The sequence below is a fragment of the Lycorma delicatula genome, chromosome 1 (assembly GCF_047948215.1).
Source record: "Lycorma delicatula isolate Av1 chromosome 1, ASM4794821v1, whole genome shotgun sequence".
In the NCBI taxonomy this organism is placed as follows: Eukaryota; Metazoa; Arthropoda; class Insecta; order Hemiptera; family Fulgoridae; genus Lycorma; species Lycorma delicatula.
The window spans coordinates 2,647,689-2,674,851 of record NC_134455.1 but is presented as its reverse complement, the minus strand read 5'-3'; the positions used below and the strand labels follow the sequence as shown (position 1 = coordinate 2,674,851).

General features: G+C 29.2%; 2 protein-coding genes across 2 annotated transcripts in view; both read left to right on the top strand.

The window, feature by feature from the left end:
- Positions 1-9,339, top strand: part of LOC142321050 (ankyrin repeat and SOCS box protein 11-like) — a 59,788-nt gene extending 50,449 nt beyond the window's left edge. Inside the window, exons 4-5 of the mRNA XM_075359137.1 lie at positions 3,578-3,728; positions 9,212-9,339. Of these exons, the coding sequence (XP_075215252.1) occupies positions 3,578-3,631 (54 nt within the window). The 3' untranslated portion in view covers positions 3,632-3,728; positions 9,212-9,339. The remainder of the gene's footprint in view (positions 1-3,577; positions 3,729-9,211) is intronic.
- Positions 9,340-9,353: 14 nt separating this feature from the next.
- Positions 9,354-18,843, top strand: LOC142321206 (uncharacterized). The gene is made up of 3 exons (XM_075359231.1): positions 9,354-9,489; positions 11,147-11,397; positions 17,633-18,843. The coding sequence occupies exons 1-3, from the start codon at positions 9,460-9,462 to the stop codon at positions 17,913-17,915; spliced, it is 564 nt and encodes a 187-aa protein (XP_075215346.1). The 5' UTR covers positions 9,354-9,459; the 3' UTR covers positions 17,916-18,843.
- Positions 18,844-27,163: the final 8,320 nt, after the last annotated feature.

The following is a 27,163-nucleotide window of genomic DNA, read 5'->3' as shown; positions in this document are numbered from 1 at the left end:
GCATAAATTATTTACTACCAATCTCTAATGATTGAGTTCATTAATTGCATACTTTATTGTTATTACAATTTCATTTAATTTATATCTCATAATATGATTGATTTGATATTTATATACTATTGCTATTGTAATTTCATTGATTTGTTTTCTCAAAATATGATTATTGATATGTTCATAAATTTTGTATTATTGTTTATAACTTAAGCTGCATATTTATATTAACTAATTGTAATATCATGTTCATATTGCTCTTACTCTTAGACAGTCAGAGACTGGTTACTATACTACATACATGCACACATGCATGCAACATATACAAGGTGTGTTCAAAAAGTAACGAGAATTTTGAAATGTCACGGGTTGTATCAGTCAGATTCTCAGGATTTTTTCATTGTTGTATTGGTGAACATGTCTGAAAAGTATCTGTATATTTTTAGCCATTTTGGATGTTTAGTCTGTTGTCAGCTATCAAAAGGATAACACGTGTTTTGAATAAATAATGGATCAGAGAATTTGTATTAAATTTTGCTATAAGAATGGAATAAAGAGTAGCAATATTTTTAAAATGTTAAATATTGCTTTTTTTGAGTCTACTATGACTGAAGCAAGGGTTTACAAATAGTATAAGCGTTTCCAAGAAGGTCGTGAAGATGTTGAAGATGATGAGCACCCCGAACGTCCCAGCATATCAACAACCAATGAAAACATAGAAAAAGTGAAAGAAATGATTATGAATGATCACCGAATCACAATCAGAGAAGTCGCTGGTGATGTTTGGATATCGATTGGCACGTGCCATGAAATGTTTTCCAATGTTTTGGGTATGAAACGTGTGATAGCAAAATTTTTTCCAAAATTGTTGAATTTCGAACAAAAACAGCGGCGAATGGAAGTTGCTCAGGAGTTGCTGAATGAAGTCAACAACGCTGCAGAACTACTGAAACATGTCATAACAGGTGTTGAAACATCGGTTTCCGGATATGATGTCAAAACTAAGGCTCAATCATCTCAGTGGAGGCATTCTGGATCACCAAGAATGAAAAAACTCGACAAGTACATCGAATGTGAAGGTTATGCTCACTGTGTTCTTCAATTTTAATGGCATAGTGCATCATAGGTCAAACGATCAATAAGGAGTATTACCTACAAGTTCAATACTGTTTGCGTGAAGCAATCTGAAAAAATGCCCGGATTTGTGACAAAACAATTCATGACTTTTGCACCACGATAATGCACCTGCTCACACTTTCTTTGCTTGTTTGTCAATTTTTAACCAAATATAATGATACCGTAGCCGCCACATTCGCCAGAAATGGCCCCGTGTGACTTTTTTCTTTTCACAAATATAAAGAGAACCTTAAAGGGCCATTATTTTACAAGCATAGATGAGATTAAAAACGAATCGCTGTAAGAGCTAAACACTATTCCAAAGATCAAGTTCCAGAAGTATTTCAGGGATCGGAAAAAGCACTGGCATAAATGTATAATATCAAATGAGGACTATTTTGAAAGGGATAACATTAATGTAGATGAATAAACAAAATTCTTTCCAAAAAACAAAAATTCTCGTTACTTTTTGAACACACCTCGTACATACATACGCACAAAATTGTATGCATGAACATCATTTGCACATAGTTCATCAGTGACATGTGTTGCTTATCAGACAGTCTCAACTTCACTTCGATGAAGCCTCACGAACAACACACTAGAAGAAATCCTAGATCTATATGATTATAGGTACAAGAGATTATTCATTCATTTATTTTCAATGTGTAACACATTCATCTAAATGTGATACAACATTAGAGATTATTTATTCAATCATTCAATGTATTGGTGGAAATATTTTACACATTAAGAAGACACAAGTGAGCTTTATGACTATTATACATTATATAATTATATAATCATTATTCTTCTATGTGTGAGATGAATACAAATACAATTTTAAGCCAAGGATAAATTCAACAACTTAATTGTAATCTTATATTTAACCGATATTCACATTTAAACTTTGTTTATTGTTCTGTAATACGGCATAATCTATGCAGCATTATATATTACATTATTTATTCATTGACTACATTATATAATACATTCATTTACAATTATATTATTATATAACATACTGAGATTACAAGTCAAGCATTATCATTATTTTTACACGATTACTATAAATTTCATTTCAATATCAAAAAATCGTCTATTTTTGGCTAGCAATATGTTCAGATTCATGTATCATTTCCTCCTTATTATTTTATAAATAAGGAAACTTCTTAATAAGGAAGATTGCCTTCTTCTTATTCATGTAAAGTACAAAAGTTGTTACAATTCAGTTGGCTTAGTTAACAGCTGATAATAGGGAAAATCATTGTTGCTACCGACTGTGAAATATGTGGAATCATATGTTTTTTAAACCATCAAAAAAAAAAGCCGTCTGAAATTCATTGGCAATTGGTTGCTGTATACGGTGATAATGTAATGATTGAAAAAAATGTCCGAAAACTGTATGAAAGGTTTAGAAATAACAGAATTAATGTGCACGATGAAGAACGTTGGGGTAGACCCTCGATAATCACCGAGGACTTGTTGAAATGCATCGACGATGAAATCAGAAAAGATTGTTGCTCAACGATTGCCAAAACCTGGCCCTTATTTTTCCTGATGCTTCAAGAGCTGTTATTGTTTGTGCCATCCAAAATCGGGGACATGGGCAGCTGTCTAATGGCGTCGTCCTGCTGCACGATAATGCACGTCCACATGTTGCAAAGCCAACACGTGATTTACTGAGAACATGTGGATTGGAAATTTACGATCACCCACCATATAGTCTGGATTTAGCTCCTTCTGATTACCATTTGTTGGGAAATTGAAAGAATTTTTGAGTGGTAAGCAATTCATGGGTGATGATGAACTTAAAAATGCTGTTAAATCAGTGGCTAAATGGACTGACAGCAGAAGAATATGATGAGGATATATTGTCATTGGTGTATTGCTATGATAAATGTCTTAATTCTTGTGGCGATTATATAGACAAGTAGTTTAAGGTATGTAGTTAAAGAGAAATAAAAAAATATTTAAAAAGTTTTCAGAATAAATTTTTTTACAATGAAAAGCTCCTTTACTTTAGCCTCTCATAATTCTAATATTGTTTAGTCCAAATTTTCACTTCATACAGTTAACATGTACATATAGTAGTAAATTACACACATTCTTCAACAATGTAATGCAAATTAAATTAAAATGTGAAACATATTATGATCATTATAACTTTGAAAATATATTCTTTAAACGTAACTGATCATTTTAGTTACTACTAAATATGAACCAGCAAGGTTAATAGACAGAATAAATAAATAAGACCAAGGCAGTTTTTATTTGAACAGTGTAAAAGGTAAGGATATTTTCTATTCTGTGATGCGACAAAAGAAAAGATCACACTAAACCACCATATAAGTTTGTGGCTAGTAGAAGAGGTAATTTATATTTGTACTTATTGAATACATTCATTTGCAGGGCATATTTCATTTGAAAATTTTTTATTGTATATTCTAAATCGATTTTGATGTTTTAGGTAGGATATACACCTCTGCATAAAGCTGCATTTTCTGGTAACAAGGAATGTTAACATAATTTGGGCCCAAATTATGTTTTTATTTGAACGGTTTCCAGCATCAGGAATTTATGGACTTATGTTTTGGGCAGTTCTTGCTGATATTCTTAAGGTATGTATAATAATTATTTTAATTAAGTTAAACATGTTATTTATTATTTTTCAAAAGTTTATTTCTTTTTTGCGGGGGAGGGATGAGGCAGGATTTTTTTTACAGCTGATGTCAATACTTGACAGAATGAAGTATGAAAATTTGGTACTTGCGTGTTAACGCCACCGCAGCTACAGCTTTATTTAAAAACAAAGTAGTCAATCGGATTTCGGTGGAAAATGGGCCGATATAGAGTTTAACATAGATTCAAAACAGTCTATTCGTTTTAATAAATGGTTATTTATATTTATTTATTTTATAAATATAATTTAACCAAACTTAACCTACGCTCGCTTCGCTCGCTAACCTTGACTAATTAACACTGTAATTTTTTGAGTATTTATTTAATAAATTCAGTAATTATTGCAATTATTTATTATTTAAATAATCAAAACACTCCTAATCCGATTGACTACTTTGTTTTTAAATAAAGCTGTAGCTGCGGTGGCGTTAACACATAAGTACTGAAAATTATTTCTTTGAGAAAAAATGCATTATGCTAGACTGATATTTGAACCTAGAATCTTTTAGATGAAATACAAAAATATGAAACACTACACTATGGAGGACATCATTAGATTATATAATAATTAAAAATATTATTTTTATTCTTAAATAACATTTTTTTTAAGTTTAAGTATGTATAGTTTCTCAGAATTGTTTATACAATATTATCATCACTAAAATAATGTATTTGAGAACCAGTCAATATGAAACATCTGGTTCTGATGTAACCAGATTAAATTGGACCCATTACATTATGTGATGTTTGTATTTCATGTGTTACCTATCTCAGTGCTTACATAATGGATTAAATTACAAGGTCTGATAAAAAGTGAGAACTTTTTAATTCTGCTGACTATGTCTTTTCGACCGAGTTTGCTTTTTCCTAAATAATGGTAGCACTGTCTATAATGTACATTAATATATTTGAAGTGATGAATATGTCAGAAGGATTTTGGGAAGATATTATGTCGAAACCAAATGGTTTCGACATAATATCTTTGTGAACATAATATCTTCAAGAACGCTTTGAAGATCTTAAAGGAATAAAAGAATTGGAAATCCTAACACATCAAGTGGTGAAAATATTAATAAAATATAGGACATTATGATCAGTAACAGACGAATCATATCACTAGTAACAATTTTTTTTTTTTTGTTAAAATTATAGTTTAACTAATTTTGAGGGGCTGAATTCAAAACTGTTAGAAATTGTGTAATATATTACACGATACACGTGATTTATCTACCAATAAATGCATAATTACAAATCAAGATTCTAGTAAAAATATTATTTATATGTATTCATTTAAAATTTGATGAAATCAACAAAATTTTTATTTATCCCAACAAAGATAAATTGAAATGCTTTACTACAATTTTAAAGTAACAATTTCTAAAAGTCTGAATCACAGGAAATATCTTTAAAATAAGTTTTTAAAAGATTAAATCATTGGAATTGTCTTACCTTTAATTTTTAAAATATGTTGACAAACTTTTTTGCTTGTACGATGTTTGATCAGTTTCTCTAAACAAAAACCAAAACAGTCACCCGTCATTCTGGAATCCCATCTTCCTTGGTACCGATGCTTCATGGCCAAAATACCCTGATGGAAACACTCTCCTTGCTCATCACTGACAGGGCCCAAATTTTCAGGAAAAATGTTTAGATGGGAATGTAGGAAATGAATTTTTAATGAAATCCTACATCCTAAATGTTTGTAGTTTTCTGATAGCTTATTAACCAAAAATACATAGTTTGTATCTTTTCTGTTGCTTAAACAACCACCAACAATGTCTTTGAAAGATTTCCATGCAGCTAGTTCACATTCACTAAGTTTATTGCCAAAAATTGAGTCCTTAAGAATTTTCTTAATTAGCTGACCGATAAATATACTTTCCTTTAGCTTACCAAATTAGAAAAACTTACTTTTAAATGATTACATCCTGGTCAATCTTTGTCTAGTGCCTCTATGAAATTTTTGTGAATCCATGTTTTATGTAAAGTAGTGACAGTATGACTTTACCGTCCTCAAATAATGATAAATGCTTTACATTTTTTTCACTGGCCACAAAATTCTGTCACAATGGTTGCTTCTTTACTTGGTAATACTTTTTTATCAGGACTATTCCAAAGACAAAGAAAACAACAATATTTTCTAAACCCTCCTTGTAAACCAAGAAGTAACACGACAACTTTCAGATCAATGTAAACTTGTCAGATATGCTCTTTGTATTTTATTGTTTCTAATTGTGATACCACAGTTTCATACATTTCTTTCATGTCGACTGCATGATCTGATGGAATGGATGGCTGTTTGTTACCATTACGCAATAAAATTGCTTTCACGTTACCTTCAGAAGAGTCAATAAAAAGACACCATTCTTCAGCAATATGCTGATTTCCCAGCTCTTTCATTGACATCAGAACAAACGCACAATGAATTTTTCGTACTAAAATAAGTTGAAGGACTTTTATTTTGTGTTCTAAACATAGTAACTTGTTTTTTCCACTAAAAGATTCTGCTGTTGCAGTCTAGACCCCAGAAGTTCAGCTTGCTGCGTTTATATTTTTAAATCGCAAACTAAACCATTAAGTTAATGTTGAATTAAATGAAGAGGTTTCTCAACAGACACAAGAAGATATTCTTCAACATACTCTACATAATCTGCTTTATTTTCAGATTGTCCTAGCAGTGTCAGATTAGAGAGTAATACAGGTACAGGTAACTCCTCTCCATGTGGTACCAGCTTTAGAGCTGAGGATACATCTGCATATTTTATGAATTTTGTAATTTTGAATGAAAATTCAAATATATTTGTCATACAAAAGTAGCAGTCGTTAGGTTCGTGCCAAATCACAGCAAATGGCACAGCTAATCATTTCCCCTTCAACCATTCAATTAGAGTTATTGAGTACGATATTCAAATAACATGAGGCGCACAGATTTTATCTTGATCCCCAAGTGCACAATTCAGAAATAATCTTTCTTTGAGATTTAGACGTAAATCTACCACATACATAACAAAAATTGTCTGAATGATTCTAACATCCACAAACTTTTGCAGAAACCATGTTGTAGCCAATAAAAACGAGAAAAATCACTTCTGTATTATAAAGGATTGATGAAAACATAGCAGAACACTAATAACTCTGTGAAACACAACACCCAGTACAGACAAGTTAAGCTAGACTGAATGAGATTTTAAGTTCTGTAGTAGGCAACAACAGATACCTCTGTATGATGTCATCATACAGACATGTTTGCATCTATTTCTCATGATATAGTGTATTATATTTATTTATTTTTTCATTATTAAGCATGTATGCATATTGTTTAAAAGTAAAAATACAGAAATTATTCTTAATTGTAACCAGTAACTGATCAAAATGAGTTTATTAAAAAATATTTTACAAATTAATGATTTACATGATAACACAATTCAATACTGTGTTTGAAATCAGCACCTAAATTACAGTGAGAAAATTTGTATAACATGTTAGATACAAATTTTGTGTTGATTAGTGATAATTAAAAAAGTTGCTAAAGAGGTGGAATCTCTTATGGCTAATGTGAAATAATCATTTGTATGAAATGAGTAGTAGCAAAATTTGTTCCAAAAATGTTGAATTTTCAACAAAAGTGACTTCGCAGAACAATCATAAGCTGATATCACTGATGACTTAAAATTATTCGGTACTTACGTATTAACGCCACCGCAGCTACAGCTTTATTTAAAAACAAAGTAGTCAATCAGATTTCGGTGGAAAATGAACAGTCTATTTATTAATTTTAATAAATGGTTATGGTTATTTATATTTATTTATTTTATAAATATAATTTAACCAAACTTAACCTACGCTCGCTTTGCTCGCTAACCTTGACTAATTAACAGGAGTGTTTTGATTATTTAAATAATAAATAATTGCAATAATTACTTAATTTATTAAATAAATACTCAAAAAATTACGGTGTTAATTACTCAAAGTTAGCAAGCGTAGGTTAAGTTTGGTTAAATTATATTTATAACATAAATAAATATAAATAACCATTTATTAAAATTAATAAAGAGACTGTTCATTTTTCACCGAAATCCGATTGACTACTTTGTTTTTAAATAAAGCTGTAGCTACGGTGGCTACGTACGTACCAATTACTCAAACATGTCATTATAGGTGATGAAACATGGAGGTACATATGGTGATGGTACTGAAATGAAGGTCCAATCATTGCAATGGAAGTTTCCTTAAGCACCAAAAAAAAGATACAAGATCAGAAAAAGCAAGCAGAGTTTGATTTAGTGTTAAGGTTTGATTTACTGTTTTATTTTTCAATTACTACGATGTCATCCAGTATAAATTCTTACAACAAGGTTGTATGGCTGACAAACAGTTTTACACTGTTTATGTGAGGCAATCCAAAGAATACTACCACAAATGTATAATCAAACAATTCTTAGATTTTGCATCACAATATCGCTCCAGCTCATACTTCAATGTTATTAATTCATGTTTATCTAGCCAAAGATAATAACCGTAATAACATGCCAAAGCTCATGTTATCCAAAAATGAGATCCTGTAACTTTTTCTCATTATTTTTTTATTACACCTCATATATACTTTCAAAGAGAAGAAAAATTTGCCGATCTTTACTTACGGGTTGACACATTTATAACAAATTTTGTTCTTTATGTTTGAAGAATTGTTGTATTACTGAAATGTGGAGTATTATGTTAAATTTGCCAAATTTCAAAATATTTCAGTGTGGAAAAATGTGTCTTTAACATTAGATAAATGTCTACTCTGTCTTGTATAGGTTGTATCATTTTGTTATAATTGCCTGTTAAATTTACAAGGATTGTCTCATCGATCAGTAGGTTATACAAAGAAATATTTAGGGAAATCCATAAATAAAGAATATATATTAGAAGAACTTTTTTGTTGTTTAGTAGTGCAAAACTTTTCCTTTTTTTTGTAAGAAATTACCTTGGTAATCGTCATATCTACCCATACATTGAGAATACATCCGTTCAAGACAAAGCTTTGGTTTTTTATGAATATTCATACAGTTTAGACTGTAGTTTATTAATTTGTTTATCTGATGACAAATGCTATGAACACAATTTTTTTTAATTATTTATTAATTCATATGATATTCAATTATGAAGAGCAAGCAGCTATCTTGATTCAGGCCCTATTAACAGTCATGTCCCTTGTTCATACACTGAGCACCTGTAGCTTGATATATTGATGCAATCTCCATTTTTGGATATATTGTTAATTAAAATTCAACTGGTTCAGAAAGATATTCAGCAAAAATATAAAAGAGCTATTAGCAATTAGCTTTTCTGTTGCTTGTTATGTTATTATTTACAATATTAATAATTATTATTAAATTTAATATGTGATATTCCTTTTTTTCTTTATCTTTTTTTTTAGGTATTAACATCATGTATTTGCCTCATCATTGGTTTTGTCTTCTGTTCTTGTATTCAATATCCAAATCATAATCTGTTTCACAATCCATTTTATTCATTTCTTAAAACAACAATTATGATGGCAGGAGAATTTGAATACTCAGATTTATTTGAACTCGGCTTTTTCAGAACCGACCTGTACGCAACTACTGTAATTTTAATATTATTTGTTTTTTTATCATCTATAGTCTTAATAGATTCATTAAGACTATGGTAGGTGTAGCAGTCAGTGAATTGCAGGTAAGTTCACTCTCTTCTTTTTTTGACTTTTTTTTAGATTATGACGTGATATTTGATGCGATAAAAGTTTTTTAGTATGAACTACTCGGAGGTGTAAATAAGTAATAATATTTTATTTACAGATATTTCCTTTCTTTTGCTTTTTGGTTTTCCTGGTCATTATTATTAGGTGTCTCTGATCTTGGCTCATAAAAACAAAAATTCTTAACCTATTTAGTTCAATGACTTGTCCCCTTCAGATGTAACACATTTATTCCAGCGATGTTTTCGTTGTTGGAAGCGTTTTTCAAACTCATTTTTAGTGAAGACTATAAAGTACTCTTGCCAATTTGTTTTTTTGCTCTCTTTCTTGTCTTCAAATCTCTCTTTCCTTTAAGTGAAATTTCAAGCTTAAGAAAGAGCCAAAAATCTCAGGGAACCATATCAGGTGAATAAGGAGCTAGCAGAAATTGTTCAATGCAGTTTTCTACTAAGAATCTGTGGATAAGTTATGATGTATGGACTAGAGCATTATTGTGATGAATTTTCATTATCGTATGATTAGGGTCATACTGACAGTCTTTTTTTATTATCAAGGCATAGTTCAATATGAGAATGCTCCTCGAGGATACACTGTCAATAAAAAGGCAAAACACTGGATCGAAAAGTAGTGAAGCGTTGAAATATAAGAGAACACTCTTATCTTTACATTTTTATGTTCATCAAAATGTTTTCAGGCCTAAGCCCATCTTCAGTGATATTTTTTATTTTAATAAATTCTTAATTTGTTTACATTTACACATTAATTTTAGCTTTTTACATTTTATTTTGTAAAAATTGTTTGTTAATAAAATTTAAAAAATTCAGAACAAATATTTGTTCAGTCAAGAGAATGAAAAAGTATTGCAATAACTATTAATTTATCAATATCTTATCTTTGTATGCTAACTTATATAATTTTAGTTAGAATGTTCCCATCAAATTCTGTTTGCAGATTTATAAGGCTCAATCAAAATACACCTGCCACTGACAAACAAAATAGAGAAAATAGGGGACTTGATCTCTGTGTGTATGATATTGCTAACAAAGTCAAGCTTAACCAACCCACCCTCTACTGCCAACCTAAAAGTAAATAAACTTTTTATTTGTAAAAATTAAATACCAGTTTTTAATCTAAAGAAGCCATGTTGTTTTTGTTTTTAATTAAGATTCAATTCAGAGTTACAGGATAGTACTCTCACACTTCAATGACTGAATAATCTCATATGTTTTATGTCATTGTTTTTCATTTTTTCTATTTTATTTTATCACTGCAAATTTATTATAATTTCAATTTTGACTATTTAAATTGTATTAGAGCTGAGTTATGAAGGGAATATGAAGTAAAAGCTTTATAGCATCATGAGAGCTGAGTCTGACTAGAATTTGAACCTGGGACGTGGATATTTTTAACGTGTAATTTTCTGTAAGCCATGTAAGTTTTTTCCAAATAAATTTAAATTCATGATAATAATGTAGCAAAGAACAAGTTTTAATATAGCAAGATATAATTAATCAGTTTTTGCCATCAAGCGGTTAGTTAAGGTATAATGTTTTAAATATAAGTTTTTTTCAATGATGAATATTTAGTTAAATATAAAAAGTTGATATATTTAAAATCAATCTTATTTTTTTGTAGGATCTGCAAAAAAGAAGTCACATTAAATTTTTAAGAAACGAAATTGAATTTATTACGCATACTGAAAGATTTATTACTAGATCATTAAGAAGAACATTTATTTATAAAATACTAATAGATAAATATAAGGTACCTTCAAAATTATTAATATTGATGAACGATTCTGATAACTTAGTTAAACTTCCTGATACTCTTTTGAAAACAATTTTTAATATTGCAAAGAAAAACAAAAATAAACAGAAAACTTCCTAGTAAGTATATTTTTAATTTTACTTTAATATTAATATTTTCTTATTTTTTTATCATGTCAAAAACATTTTTTTATTTTCTTAATTTAAGATTGAAACTGAATTTTATATGTATATATATATATATATATATATCATTTTTTTTTTTGTTTATCGATCATTACTGATGAACAAAAGTAAACAATTATTGAACTGCTAATAAAAGTGAACGTAATTGGTGGTAAGTGATTGTGGTGGTGTGAACGTATTGAAAGTTAACACTGATTTACTAACGTACTAAAATGTTACAGTTGAAATGAAACTTCAGCAATAATTTTTACTATATGAGTTGACAATTCTTAAAAAGTTATGACATATAAAAACCTTAGCATTCTAATCACATATGAACAACAAAGCAGATTACTGTAAATGGAGAAATTGCATGCACTCAAGTTTAAGGTTTATAAAAAACAAATTATTCACCCAGTTTTGAAATAAATCACATAAAAATCTACATAATTCTATTCTGCATTTGCGATTATTGAACTTATACTTTTCACTAAATTTTTTATGGTATGTTTTTGCTGTAAGAACGGAAAAGACCATTTTTTAATCTTCTATAGCATCGCTTGACTTTAGTATATCGCTATTAAACAACTCTTCATTGATCCCTCTCAAACTTTTATGCAAGGTAGTCAGCCCATTCTATATTTATCACTCCTTACATTTCAAAATTATATCTTTAATCATTTATTAGCTGTTATTCAACTTGTAAAACCATTCTACAGAGAGATCTAAAAGTCATGCACATCAAAATTAAAATGTCTATAAATAGTAGTATAGTTGAAAAATTTCTATCAACTATCGCAAGGTAGCACCATGGTATTAGCAATAACAAACCTAGGCCCCATTGTGATGTGTGTTGATCATACAACACTTGCAATAGTGCTTGGTAAACATGTCGTTTTACCAAAACGAGTTTTCATTGTTGAATATTATTTTTCTAGTTGTTCTTATGCACATGTTGTAGACTAATTTTGTGGGAAATATCCATATGTGGCAGTGCCTAACAATTCGACCATAGCAAGATTAATCACTCGTTTTAGAGAATGCAGATCAGTTAAAGACAAGAAGAGAACCAGGGGACCAGCCATTTTGACTGATGCTTAACCGGCTGAGGTTAAGAATGTGATGCAGCATTTGCTTTGAAAAAGCTTGAGGAGACTATCAGTGCACTCTCACATTTCATATGGAAGTGCTCAGAAAGTGATGAAGCAGTTACACTTTTGTGCATATCATGTTTGCAGTACCCAGAAATTGAAGAAGCTGGATAAAGAAAAGCGTGTAGTGTACTGTATATGGGTTCAATCATTTGTTGACAACCATAGAATCGCAGAGCTTGACTGTATCAAGCACGGCAAGCATGAGGCATGGTTTCACCGTAGCCTTTGCTACGTGAACAGTCAAAACACTAAAATTCTGTAGACTGAAAATCCACATGTGTTACACATGAAAACCCCTTACACACTCTGAAAAAAAGAGTGTGGTCTGCCATATCACATTGTTGAATATTGGGACCCATTTTGAGCATATGTTGTGAAAATAAATAAATCTTTAAGTATTATTTCTTAATATCTTATTTTTTTATTACTTTGATGTGGGCGACTTTTGAATCTCTTTGAATTTTTGTAAAAATAGAATGGTTGTAAATTTTGTAAAAATATACAACACAGAAACATGAATAAGTTTCATTAGCAATTATCATCTGCACTGTAAGCCAGAGGAACTAGTATATTTATAAATAAATTACTAAAAGAAAGGTAAGTAGAATAAAATGAGAGATCCAAGGCAATCTCTACTTCATTTTAATTAGTAGTATAGTGTATTCAATTTATAATAAAAAACTGTATAACTGTATACCTACAGGCAAGCAACTGAAGGAGAGGACCAACCTTTACAATTTTTTCCTCTTACCAGCTCAATTAAAAAAAATTATTTTGTTGTATATAAATATCCAAAAAGATTTTGGTTAGCAATAATGATAATAAAATTTATGATGTTCATCAATTTGGAATATAACAAATTCGTGTTTCAGTCTAGTACAGTTAAAAATAAAATTGTTTTATAAATTGAATAACAGCTCATAAAAATGGTTAGTATAATGTTATAAGTAACATTACGTATGCTCATAAATGGATAGTTATGTTTTTGTTAGGGTAACTATTAAGAGCAATGCATTATTCATTTAATTTTTCATGAAAAATATTTTTTCTAAAAATTTCGGTGAACAAATCATAAAAATGTAGAAATTTTATGGGTAAAATAGTCTTTACTAAGACTATATATTACTAATATATATACTAATTTTTAGATTAATAAAAATTTTAGATGAAAGTGTTTAGTTTACTAAGATTCTGGTGAAAATAAATACTTTATTCAGTTCAGAACAGTTATATTAATATGATTTCTAAATCGCAACAAATGATCATGGATAACAAAAGAAAAAACTGCTCCAACATAAGGATTAAAAAAATTGAGGACAAACATGATCAAAACAAAGTACAAAATTAAAGAATATAAAAGAGAAGATATTTGGTAACAGGACTAAATTCTGTGTTTGAGATCAAATTTCTTCCTTGCCTTTTATTCGAAAAAGCCTGAATTTGAATTGTAATCATGCTAGCATTTTTCATTTGCTACAGATTTTATGTATCGTTCTTTGTATCATGCGTTTATTTTATGTATTGCACAGGCCTTAAGGCTTAGGGTAGTAAATAAATTCATTAAAAAAAAAATAATAACACATATGCAAGGATTTGAAGATAAATAAATAAATTCAATATAGAACAAAGTAATAGATTTTTTAAGACATTAACTCAAAAATATCTGAGTACATATTTGTATACTTATTAAACAAGTACATATTCTGTTTAGATTTACCTAATTAGTATTATTTTGATATTCATCAACAGAGTAGTCATTTCAATAGAGAATCTTTTGATTTTTTTTTTAAATAAATGACTCAGAAGATATCTTTTAGATTGTTTATTAGCAGTGAAAATTTAATAAATTCCTTCATTACATGATAAAATATGTTATTATATTGTGAATATGATTCTACTATATGATTTAGTATAACTGTACATTATTATTTACTTTTAGTTTTTATTTATTCTAGATTCAGTGCTATCAGACAATTTTCACATAATGAAAACTTGTTCTGATTTTTTTAAACAGTGCTAAGACGTTATATATTAGACTAGCCAGCCTATCTAACCAGAACCTGGACCCTCATAGTTCAGGTCTCTCCTCTTCCAGACTGCCGACACACCCCTCTGCTGGAGGGCTGCTCTCCCTGGCCCTAACCTACCCTCTCCAGATATGCCTTATGCTTATCCTTCACAATCCGCATCCCCTGCACACATCTTGAGAGTCCTCCATATCATCATCGGGGAAGTCTGACCCACTCACTCTTGCACATGAGCAGGGCAAAGCACCCTAGACATAGAGGCTGCCTCCATGGCCTTGAACGTCACCACATTTTATATCCACTATTTTTTACCTTATATACACAATCTATAAAATATGGCGTCTTTTATCTCCTTACCTTTCCCATCATTTTAAGGCCATGCCTCCACCAAACCCATACGTAATATAATTAAATATATAATACTATGTTACTACAATATTACACGATACATAATCACGACAATGCTGTACAACTGGATAATACCACAATACCATGTAACAATACTACAAAACAATGCTATACTGTACATGCTAAGAAATACATAACCTTACTGTAGCACTCGGTAATATCCTCGTACCCATATAAAATACATATACAACAACACTATATAATAATACAACAACACTACCCTAATACCACACTACAAAATTAAACAGCCCATAATCATACATAGGACAATACAGTACAACATGTTAACATAATTTACAAAATACACAATAAAATAACAATACTACAGTACTATAATACTACATGATGCGTAATAATAATTGCAACAGTGCTGTATAACAGGATAAAACAAAAATACAATGTACCAATATTAAAATACAATTTTACACTGCAATCGCTAAGAAATACATAATGTTACTGTTCCACATGGTAGTACCCTTGTTCCTGGTATGGCGGTGCATTTCCCCTACCAAGCCATCAAAAACAGAACAATACTACACTATTATAATACTAAACATAATAATACTGCACAATACATAATAATAAACATTACAATACTACAAACATGGAAACATAATTATTACCAAAGATGTCGAGGCCGTGCACTCACCAAACCCATACTAAATACAATGCAACAACTACAATACTACAACACTACCCAATACCTCATAATACTTGGCGTTACTTTACATGACAATATACAATGTACCAAAACAATACTATATCTTAATTAAACAAATCTACTCTGCTATATTGTAAAAAAAATGATAATATATAATCTATACACTACGTGATACAGTACCATACAAGATACTCTACACACAGCAAAACAATAGCAATAGCATCCTGATACATCATGATAGGGAACTCACTGGTACATCCTGTCGCATAAGATTTTACTTGAAACAAGGCAATACAGATCGACCTAGCACACTTTTCTTTTAGTGAACTTTCTTTTCCGCCTTTTGTTTCAATATGGTATGCACCAGTTTGACCACTTTTTCCCAGCCTTTCTTGCTCCTTGCCATGTGCTCGACCACAATGCCCGGTGTGATATTAACCGATAGTCTGTTTTTCTCAGCTTCCCACCTGTCACACTCGAACCAGGTATGTTCTATAGTATCTTCGGCGCAGTATCTGCAGATCACTGATGCCCTGCATTTGAATCTTTTCAGGTAGCTGCCAAAGTCACCTTGGCCATATAGTAATTGGGTAGGATGGAAATTGACTTCCCCGTGTCTCCACCCCACTCAATACTTCACTGCAGGAATCAGACGCCAAGTCCAACTTCTCTTCTCGCTTGTCTCCCATCTCATCTGCCAGCTGTCCATGATTCTATCTCTCGCTTCCACCTTCAACATCCCATCAAAGCAGAGACCCCAATCTCATTTTAAAAAAATAAGTTTTCAACCTTATTATTATGATTATTTCAAACGGTTTAAGAAGTAATATCATATAATTTTATAGTTATTTTTGTTAGACTGAAATTTAAAAAAAGTTCTACCCCAAATGGCTTTTCACATCTATTGTGTGAAGGGGTGGGCAGATTTTAATTTTCTTTTCACCAAAATTCATTATCTTTTTCAGGTTGTCAGTTAATGTAAATGTTTCAATTGACAAAATGTCAATGGAACCAACTAAAAATCTTATTTTTAGTTGGGATAGGTGTAGTAGAGAGGGTGGGTTCCAGCCCTTTAAAAATAATTTTAAAAAGGTTCATCCCAAGAATGGTGTATAAGCCTGCAAACAGAAATACGATTGGACTGATAGCTGTTGAATAATAAATATGGTAACTTTTCAAATGATCACCCAGTATATTATCCACAACACCAAAATTCAAAAATCATGTGGACACCATATGACTTCCTTGTATGCCTATTAAATTACATATACACATTTTTATAAAATGGAAAGTACATAAAATTTTATTTCATTAATAACTTCTGATATTTTTTCATTATTTTTTTTTTTTTTTGTATTATTGAATTATTATTTATTGTCAAATTTTTTTTACAATCATAGGTTAATAATTATTAATAAATCAATACATTTAAATTAAAAAAAAAGGAGATAAAGTTGGATTTGAACCGATGTGCCTTTCCCTTGTAAGATGCAAATATTTCTTTAATTAAAATTTTATTTAATTTTACCTCTGGAACTAATGAAAATAAGTACCACTTATGATATATTGTTGAAAAGCTCTCAATAAGGGCTTATTACTGCAGTTAAGGAAAACTTCAAAATCCAATTTTTGGGGGATTTTGGGCCTTTTTGAACACTTTTAGTCCAGTGAATTGCAATCAAAAGGGGAGGTGCACAACTAGATGTTACAACAGTCCTAAATCCAAAATTTCAACATCCTACGGCTAATCGTTTTTGAGTTATGTAAGATATATAAGACATACAGATGTCATGCCAAAACCAGTCAAAATGGATTCAGGGATGATGAAAATGGATATTTCCATTGAATTCTAAAATCCAAATTTTCACGATCATAACATTTCCTTTTAGAAGGAAGTAAAAAAAAAAAAAATTAATAAAAAATAATTTATTTTGTTGCAGTAAACGGACAAAACTGGGACGAGGAAAAAAGAGTGACTTAAAATTTATGTTAAAGTACGTAATTGATAAACTGAAAGAATTTGATCCAAGACTGAGTGATGATGAAATTCCTGGTACTGAATTTGATTATGAAACTTATCTTCAATTAAGAAGGCAAAGCCAACTGAAAAGGGAAACCACTATTGCTGTTGAAACAGAGAAAACTAGTCATGAAGCTGAAAATAGAATTAAATCTAACAATCATCTCAATGCAGAGTTTTGGCCAAGAAGTGTGTCATTTTAATATTGCAAATCTCTTGTACTAAGTTAAAATTAAGGACTTTGTAGCTATAAATAAACCGCTGTCAGATTATTTTCATAAAAACTGAATTTTTTAATGTTGCTGCTGGGTAATCCCTAAGGGTTTCTAATACTTTCTGCATCGTGGAAAGGGAACTGTGAGAAAGACCAATTTCAATGCAGTTATTTTAATTAATTGTTGGCCTTAATGAATGCAACTGCATTTGTAAACACTAATAAACTGAAAATTGATTTGAGTAACTCTGCTTAATTAGAGAAAAATATAGAAAGTAAGTAATTAATGAAATAGGTTCTGTTTTGTTGAATATGTATTTTTTAAATAGAAGACTTCCATTCACATTTCATTTAGCATAGAAAATATACAAATTTTTTTCTTTGTATCAAGCAAGAAATACCAGTATATAGAAGAAATTGAAATGTGAAGAAAAAATATTTAACCCTTACACTTGTTATTCAACGATAACTTGTGGTGTGAAATAGTATTTAATTCAACTTTTAGCCCACTGCCATTAAATTGTTGTCCCTTCGTTGCTTTACTTCTAGTTTTTTGTTAACAAACAAGATTACTATGCTGTGATGAGATGGGCTGTCAAATATTGCACTGTACTAACATTCAATTATTCATAGTTATGTTGTTTTTGATTTCATAGTTTGATGTTTTCATTCTTAATTTGCATGGAGTTATATTCCTTTTTTGTTCTTTAGAATAAAAACAAATTGAGTTGTCTTATTTTAATTGTGGTAAATATAAATTTAAGATTCTGTTAATTTAGTTTTATACTTGGGAAATTGGTGTAATTTTTATCGTTTATATTTATTGCTGAAAAGTTTGTGTAACAATTTTTTGTTTGCTTTTTTTTAATTACTTAATTTTTTACATTCTGTTTTTAACGTAATTTTAAAAGTAACAAATAAAGAAAATAGCTAACATTTATATAAAGATTACCATTAATTGTTGTGTAGAATAGAAATATTGCAACGACCATGCAATTACATAAAACTAACATATCTGTTACTTTGTACATCAGCTAGTAAAACACTGCAACATTAAAGTTTTCATTCTCTTGCAAAAATGATTGTGTATTGTCCAGACTGGTGCAAAATATTTATTTATTTACCAGGTATTATTACAATATCCAATACACACTTGTAAATATCTTCAATTACACATACGTAAGCCTCACTGGAACTCATGAGATTTATAAAACCTGTGCATGAACCCAAAATAGAACTAAGAATAAAAATCATAATGATCATAACGTAAAAATATTATACAGACTTCAGTTCATATCAGAAGTCCATATAACTGAAACTTAACATAAAATGAACTTAATAAAAATACTTCTTATCTAATTTGTGACAAATATAAGAGAAAATTTTTGTTATGTATTCTATTTTCTTATTAATAGCCACCTTTGCAGTTTTAAATTTAAGTATGTATTAACTTGTATGTTTCAAGTTGTTTGGTAAGCTATTAAATGACATTTATCACAAGTTATTCTTCATTTATCATGACAAATGATTATTTTCCAGTATTAAATAATTGGTCTAAATTGGCTTATTCAGAATAAACATACTGGTTTCTTTTTTACTAATTTTTAAGAATAAAATTTTCTGACTGAAATATTTCTTATTTGGAATCAGCTAATTACAGAAAAATGTTGATAGGAAACTCCCTAATTGGCGAATAATGTGAGAAAAGATTACTTGTTACACAATTAATTGGGTGAGCATTCTTTAAAAAACATTTTGTTTGTTTTATAAGGGTATTGAGTAAGATGAAAAAGTAATCAAAATGTTTTTCTATAGTTTTTAAAAAATGTATCTTCTAGTAAGTAAAATGAAAGTAGTAACAAAGTGGAATTGGATTCTAACAAGAAAATATTACAGAGTAAAATAAGACCATCCTCAAGTTTTACAATTATTATTAAACAAGTTAATTATTAAATAACAAACTAACTTGTTAGCAAAGAAATAGTATGGGTTTTATAATAATGAAACTCATTTTATCAGTTTTATGAAAAACATTTTATTGTATGTAATTCTGTAATTAGATAATTTGAATAAATAAATGGTCAAAAGAGAAACAAAAAAAAAACATGAACAATTACATTTTAAATATTATATCAAAATAATAATATTAATTATTATTTATGCCATTTAATGAAAGAAATTTATCTTACATTATAAAGAAATGTTCTTGATAAGTATTGTTTATTTTAAATATAATAAAATTTCACAGAAGGAAAATTTAATTAAATATTTTAATAAAAAAATATATTAAAAAAAAAAATTAAATATATTCTAACATTGATATTTTCCCATGTAATTAACACTTTTAAGTGTTATCATGTTGTTAAACAAATTGAGTTACCTGATACACGGAACATATACATTCGAAATATATATGATTTTGTATGTATGTGTGTATGCAGGAGTATTTTGCATTGCACATTGTAAATAAATGAACTGAAAAAAATCACCAAAATTTATTTAAACATTTATTTTGTAGAATTCTTTAGCTTTAATAGTACACAGCAATATCATTTTCTAGTAATACAAGTAATATAAATTTATTTTTTAGAGAATGAATGATATAATAAAATTGAAATAAATTAAAACAGAAATAAAACAAATTCCTTTTACTGCAATTGAGTTTGGCCAAGGCTGTCACTGAATTGATAGTTTATCTAACTCCCTATTATTGCCCATCCCAAACATCATCATGCACTGATAAAATAAAGTTAATATTAATTTCATTTATTAATATTAAACTAATTTTTGCCAATACAAGTGCAGTCAAAAAAGTAATGAGACTGATTTTTGCAGGGAAATTTAAAGCATGCAAAGTGGTAGTCCTGCATGCAAACATGTACCCAGATTTGTCATCTACTTCCAATTTCAATTTGATTGTTATAAGTCATTGAGTGACAGTGACTGTTCACATAAAATGTGTTGGCTAATAACCTACCATAGGAAAAAATATCAATCAACGTTACGCAATTCAGTCTTTTGTTTGTTTGAAAAAAATCAGCTTTTGAACATACAAAATGTTATTTTCACTCATTGAAAAGTGTGTCATGTGCAACATGTTTTTGTTGGTATGGTACATTTTTGTTCGAGTGACAGAGCGTGAAGGGCATGATGAGAGTGAATGAACCGAAAAGTCATGATCCAAAGACCCGAAGACCCAATGATACTTGGTGAAGACACCAAATGTCATCATTTGAGATAATAATAGTTTATTTATAGTAGTTTATCGAAACGATGCAACAATGCAGCATCTGGGGGAACTGATACATATCTCAGAAATAGTACATACAATATTCTAAACGAGCAGATGCAATATGAAACATGACTCATCGGGTTCCACAGCTCTTAACACCTGACCAATTGGAATACTGCATATTCATCTGCAAAAGATTGTTGGTTTACTACAAGAAGGAAGAAACATGCTTTTTGCATAATGTGGTAACTGTTGATGACATTTGGATGTTTCTTATGACCCAGAGATTAAATAACACAGCTCCCAAATGGAAGTCAAGTTCACCGCTTTCAAAAAAAGCAAAAGCTGCACGCACATCGGTAAAGTCATGATAATGACCTTTTTTGATCATGGGGAATCATTTACTTACAGGGACAACTGTAAATATTCTCTGGTACACCAATTTGCTGAAAGATAATGCTGATTCACTTCAGTAAAAAACACCAGGAAAAAATTGAAGAACTTCTGTTGAATCATGACTATTGATGCCCCCATGTCACTTAGATAATCTCCAAATTTTTAAATTGGAAAAATTAATGCGATTCCTCACCCACCTTACAGCCCAGATCTACTAACTCCATGCAACTTCCAGCTGTTCCCGGAGGTGAAGAGGAACCTGAAAAAGTAAAAATTTGAGGTGAATCTAAAAGTTGTAAAAGCCATGGAGGAAAAATGCAAAGTTCTTTCAAATGACATCCTAGATTTTGTATTTGAAAAGTGGATCAAGCACTGGAAAGTGTGTTGCACTTTTGGACAGAAAATCTCTTTTGAAAAGGACACAATTTAGATTCAGAATAAATCTTTTTCAAACTACAACTGTTGGAAAAATGAAATTATTTTAACCTTTCAAATAATATAAAATAAAATTTCATTTGTATTTCGAAACAAAAGTTTTACAATAAAAAAAAAAGTTAAGTAATGTGGCAGAAAAAAAAAGAAATGGAAAAAAGTTATTTTAAATCCTTTCTAATCTTCCGGACCTTACAGCTACCCAAAAAATGAAAATCCCCTATTCCCCAGCATAGTACATGTAAATCATGTTTAACTTCCCCTTTCCTATCCAGCCAAAAACTAAGTGGTAATAAAGTTCCTTTAGCCTTAAAAATACATTTAATTGAATTTCTTTTGTTAATCATTTATATAATCCCTTGCCTATCATATTATATTCAATAATCATCATTGAATATAATATATGAAGTTGTAACCTATTAGCCCTAACCCTCAATTTCATGTGTAACACCTCCTTAATTTACAAATGAATTTATCAGCCCTCTTTTACCAAATCTTCCTTTGCTTTATAGGATCTAACTGTTTAACAGTACGAACAAATTCAATCATTCCATTTACCAGTTATTACACTCGTTATTTATTGTGACAATTTATGTTATGATTAGTAAAGAATATTTGAAATATACCCCTTACATTTAAAGCTAGATAACATTTATACCACTTTTCAGATATTTTCATAATTTGGTGTTTTTCAGTAAACTAACAATTTTTTGATAAATATCTCCAGAACTCATCAAAATCTTCATTCCCTAAGTAAACCCAAATCTGCATGACATAACAGTAGAGTTATTCTACAAATGGTGTTAAAAACTTGCTATTTAGTTGAAAAGGACACTTCAATTAAACTACTAATACTGCATTTTGTTACCATAACACATTAAAGTGGGTCCATAGTAATAAGGAGGGTGTTAATATTTATATTTTTTAACATCTATTATTTCTCCCCTGTATCTCTATTTTTCATTTTTTCGTAATTTTTCTCCTCGCCTGAAAACAGTAATTTTGAATTTAGACATACTTAACTACAAAATCTACCATTTACATTATATTTTAATTGTCCATCGTATTTCGAAATGCTATTCAGATCTAATGATCTGGTCACACTGTCAGATCTAATTCATGATATTGTGCACATATAAAATAGTATTATTATTCATTTTGTAGGGAATTTTGAAATAAAATTCCTCCCCAATCTTATTGCAAATATTGTTAACAAACAAGGAAAACAATTTTCATGTGGTAAGCTTGATGAAAGATCATATAATCAACCTTTTTCCAAATGTTGAAATTACTGTTCAAATTTTCTTGACCTTGATATAAAAAAATTATTCTGCAGAATGTTCATCTTTTCAATTAAAATGAATTAAGACTGCTGAAAGAGCAACAATGCAGCAAGAATGTTTAGATTTGTTGAGCCTTCTATGCTTTGAATCAGATATGCTGTGACAAATTGTTTGATGATATAATTGAAAAGTTTAGGGAAGGAAAATGTATAAAAGTGATGTTTTAGAAAAGTTATATTTAGCTTGAATTTTAGTTATGTTGATTATAAATAAAATCTTGTTTTAAAAAGCTAAATCAAATTTTAATTTTTTCCTGAATTTGTAACGATATGTAGGGAGTGCCTTTTGCTATGAAATGCCTAGAACATCACCATCTTAATCTGCCACTCATTAATTTACATATTTGGTAAAACAAAAATAATGTGTAATGTATATTCACATTAAAGCAAATGATATAATGAAGCATAGTATAACAATAAAGTATTACAAATTTGTACATGTGTACCAATATTTTCTTAGAATTAAAAAATTATTGGACAAATGATTTTTTACCAATTTTTAGGTTCCAGACACACACAGCCGGTTTAAATCAAATCATTTATAGAGTTGTTCTTTAATAATAAATACACATATGTCATTTATATTAACATTTAACACATCAGAATGCAATGCCAGTCTGACCGTGGAAGGAAAGCAGAGGTTGAAGTTCAGGAAAAATATAATACAAAGAAATAAAAACGACTGTTTCTGACAGGACCAACCTACAAAAATGCAACAACAAATCACTTGAACTACTGGCAACCGACTTTGGCAGTTTTCTTCTTTATCCACCAAATCTCTTAGAAAACAGTAGGCGGCACTCACCTTTATGCATGTCTTGATAAATGTATCAACTGTTTCAGTATAAGCAAATCAAGTTGATGTGATCAACTTTGATCGCATCAGCCAAAACAGTTGTTTGTTAATGGCCTTAAATTGAAATTGTGACTGTTGAAGTATAATAGTCAAAAAACGTAATTATAAATTGATCAATAAAGCTTGACCATTAAACAGAAAACGTATTTTTATAATGATTCGCTGAAAAAACTACATTCTGTAAAATCTTGTTCTTGCAAAGTTAAATTTGAAAAAAGATTGAATTTTATTCTGGTATTTCATTTATTAAAATCAGCAAACTTATTTCAGATATCATAAATTAAGGGAAAATGTTTTACAGCTGTTTATAGATAAAAGAGCTGTTTTTCATAATGAATGTAATATTAAGTTAGATTGATTTATTAAAAGACTAGTTTTTCTGGCATGCTCTGGTGGGCGGCGTCTCGGAATGGGATTATTAAGTGTCCAAAACTGATTACCTCTTCATCCCAAGAACTAAAATCTACTTTACTGCCCAGTGTGGACAATCTGTATCATCGATTTTCTGTTATTGGTTATTTTTTAAGCTGCTGCTTCTGATTAATTTTGGAGTTAATAATTAGTATTTTTGATGTCATACACTTAGTAAAAAAAAAGAACATTCTTAAAGAAAAGATGATATTTAACAATATTAGAAAAAGAATTTCCTTAAAAGAAAAACTACACATAATTCAGTCAGAGTACTTTGTAATGGATTCTAAATAGAACTATAAAAATGAATTGGAGATTAATAAATATTAAATAGCAATAGAAAACATGAATTTATAAGGTGAATTAAAAACATCAGTATTAATAGCAAAAAAAAAGTATTAGCAGTCCCTTTTTTTAAATTAAAATGAATATGAAAATTAAATGAAATCACAAAAGATGCTTAGAAGAAACAGTTTTCCAGTTGTATCGTGGTTAATTTGAGTAATTTGGTTTTAGTTCATTATTTTATGAAGAAAAACAATCTCGTAAGTAAAAAAATAAATTATTAATATACATTTTGCATATATATCAATTAAACAAATAGATATATATATATATATATATATCTATTTGTATATATTAAAAAAGTATAAATAATAATACGTACAAGTAATAAATATGTAATAATATAACAAGTATACACCTGACCACGAGACATGTACTAACAAATTGGGATTTTCCGCTAGTGATCGGTATATTCTGGTGCCTGTTATCTTAGCACATTATTACTTATTGTTGTACGGAATGACATAACTTGGGACTACTGGTGTTTTATGTGCTAAGCTAAAGGGGATGGACAGACAGACAGACACACATACAAAACCCTTTAATAGGGTAGGATGTATTTTTAATTAGGAAACTCATTTCAATAATTTTATTAAATACAATTATTTTTAATCTTAATAAATTGTTGTATTGATTGAAAAGTGTATAAATCAAGAGTTTTTAGATTACAATTTTTTTTTTTTTTTTTTAACTATGGTTTTTCATTTAGTTATGATATTAAAATTTTAACTTCATCTAATTTTGATTAGGTAATTTAAACTAATGAAGTAAAAGGAATTTTTTATTGATATTAGAGATGATTAGGAAAAATAAATAAAAAATGATCATATCTGTTTATTTATTAAAAATTTTTAAAAATAAATTTTAAGAAAATTGATTCTACAAAATGAAGAAAAATGTTGAATGTTCATGAAAAAAATTTAGTTTTCTCTCAATTCTTATGGTAAGTATTGATTTAAGAAAAATTTTTTTAAATATGTAATGATCTTGAAGCCCCATATATTCCTGCATCAGGAATTATTACTTCTGTAATAATATGAATATTATGCTGATCTCTGTGGCAGAGTGGTAGCAACTCCTACCTTTCATATAAAGGTTCCAGGTTCAAATCCTGCTTAGGCATGACTATTTCACACGCTACAAAATTCATTATCGTGCATTATTAACTGTCTTAGAACTTCAGCCTGTTGTTGTTGAATAAGTAAATAAATAATTTCATTTAATCTTTCTACTGATAAATTTTGGAATATAAAGAGGTATGCTGTGACCTTTTAATCACTTACATACTTATATCTGTGCCTTTTAATGCAAGTGGTGATATTTCTAATTGAGTTAAAGCTGTACGAATTGATTAAATTAAGTTGTGTTTTATTAATTAGAAAATGAAGATGAAATGTGGATGAAAGTTAATACATGAAATAGTTGTAGCCCGAAATGTTTCTTGAATATAACTCTAACTCTTGGAATATCTGTAATTCAAACATATTGTACATTGATTAAGAATTGTCACTGCTCCAGCAAGCTGATATTAACGGAAGATTGATCACCTGTATGCATTAACTGTCTGGCATGTATAAAAAATTTCTTGTACTGAATTTTTTTTTCACATCTCAAAATAAGTTTAACAAATACTTAAAAAAAAGGAAACTATTATTTTCCTTCAGTATTTTTACGACAGAATTAAATTATGTAAATTTAATCAAAATAAATCCTTCTTGATTTTTGTTTTTAATTGTTATGAAGTGAGTTAAGTTTCATACTTACTTATCAATAATGACTTGACTGTTATACAATAATTTTTTTTTTTACTCAGGAAAATCAGAATATTTTTGCAGAAGATTGTAAACAAATCTTTTATGTGGACATAGTGTCGCCAGTAATTTTATTAGCTACATGCTCACATGTCAGACACTTAAATACTTATTAACGGTTCAGTCAGTCTGAATCCTACATGAAATTGGTTTTATTTATCGTAATTTTTATATTCAATCATGCGTGTGTGTACATTTATTTGTTTTTAATTTGTGTCTGCAATTTGAATTATTCTGTTTGTGTACATAATTGTAAGTGTTATTAATTACACATAGGGTTAAACATGTAAGCCTCTTAAAAAAAAATTAAAAAAGCTCAAATAGCACACAGAAACTAATGAAATATGAACTTAAATATTTATAAAACTTTGAAAGAAAATCCTGAATTGATGACCAGCAGAGTTTACTTCTT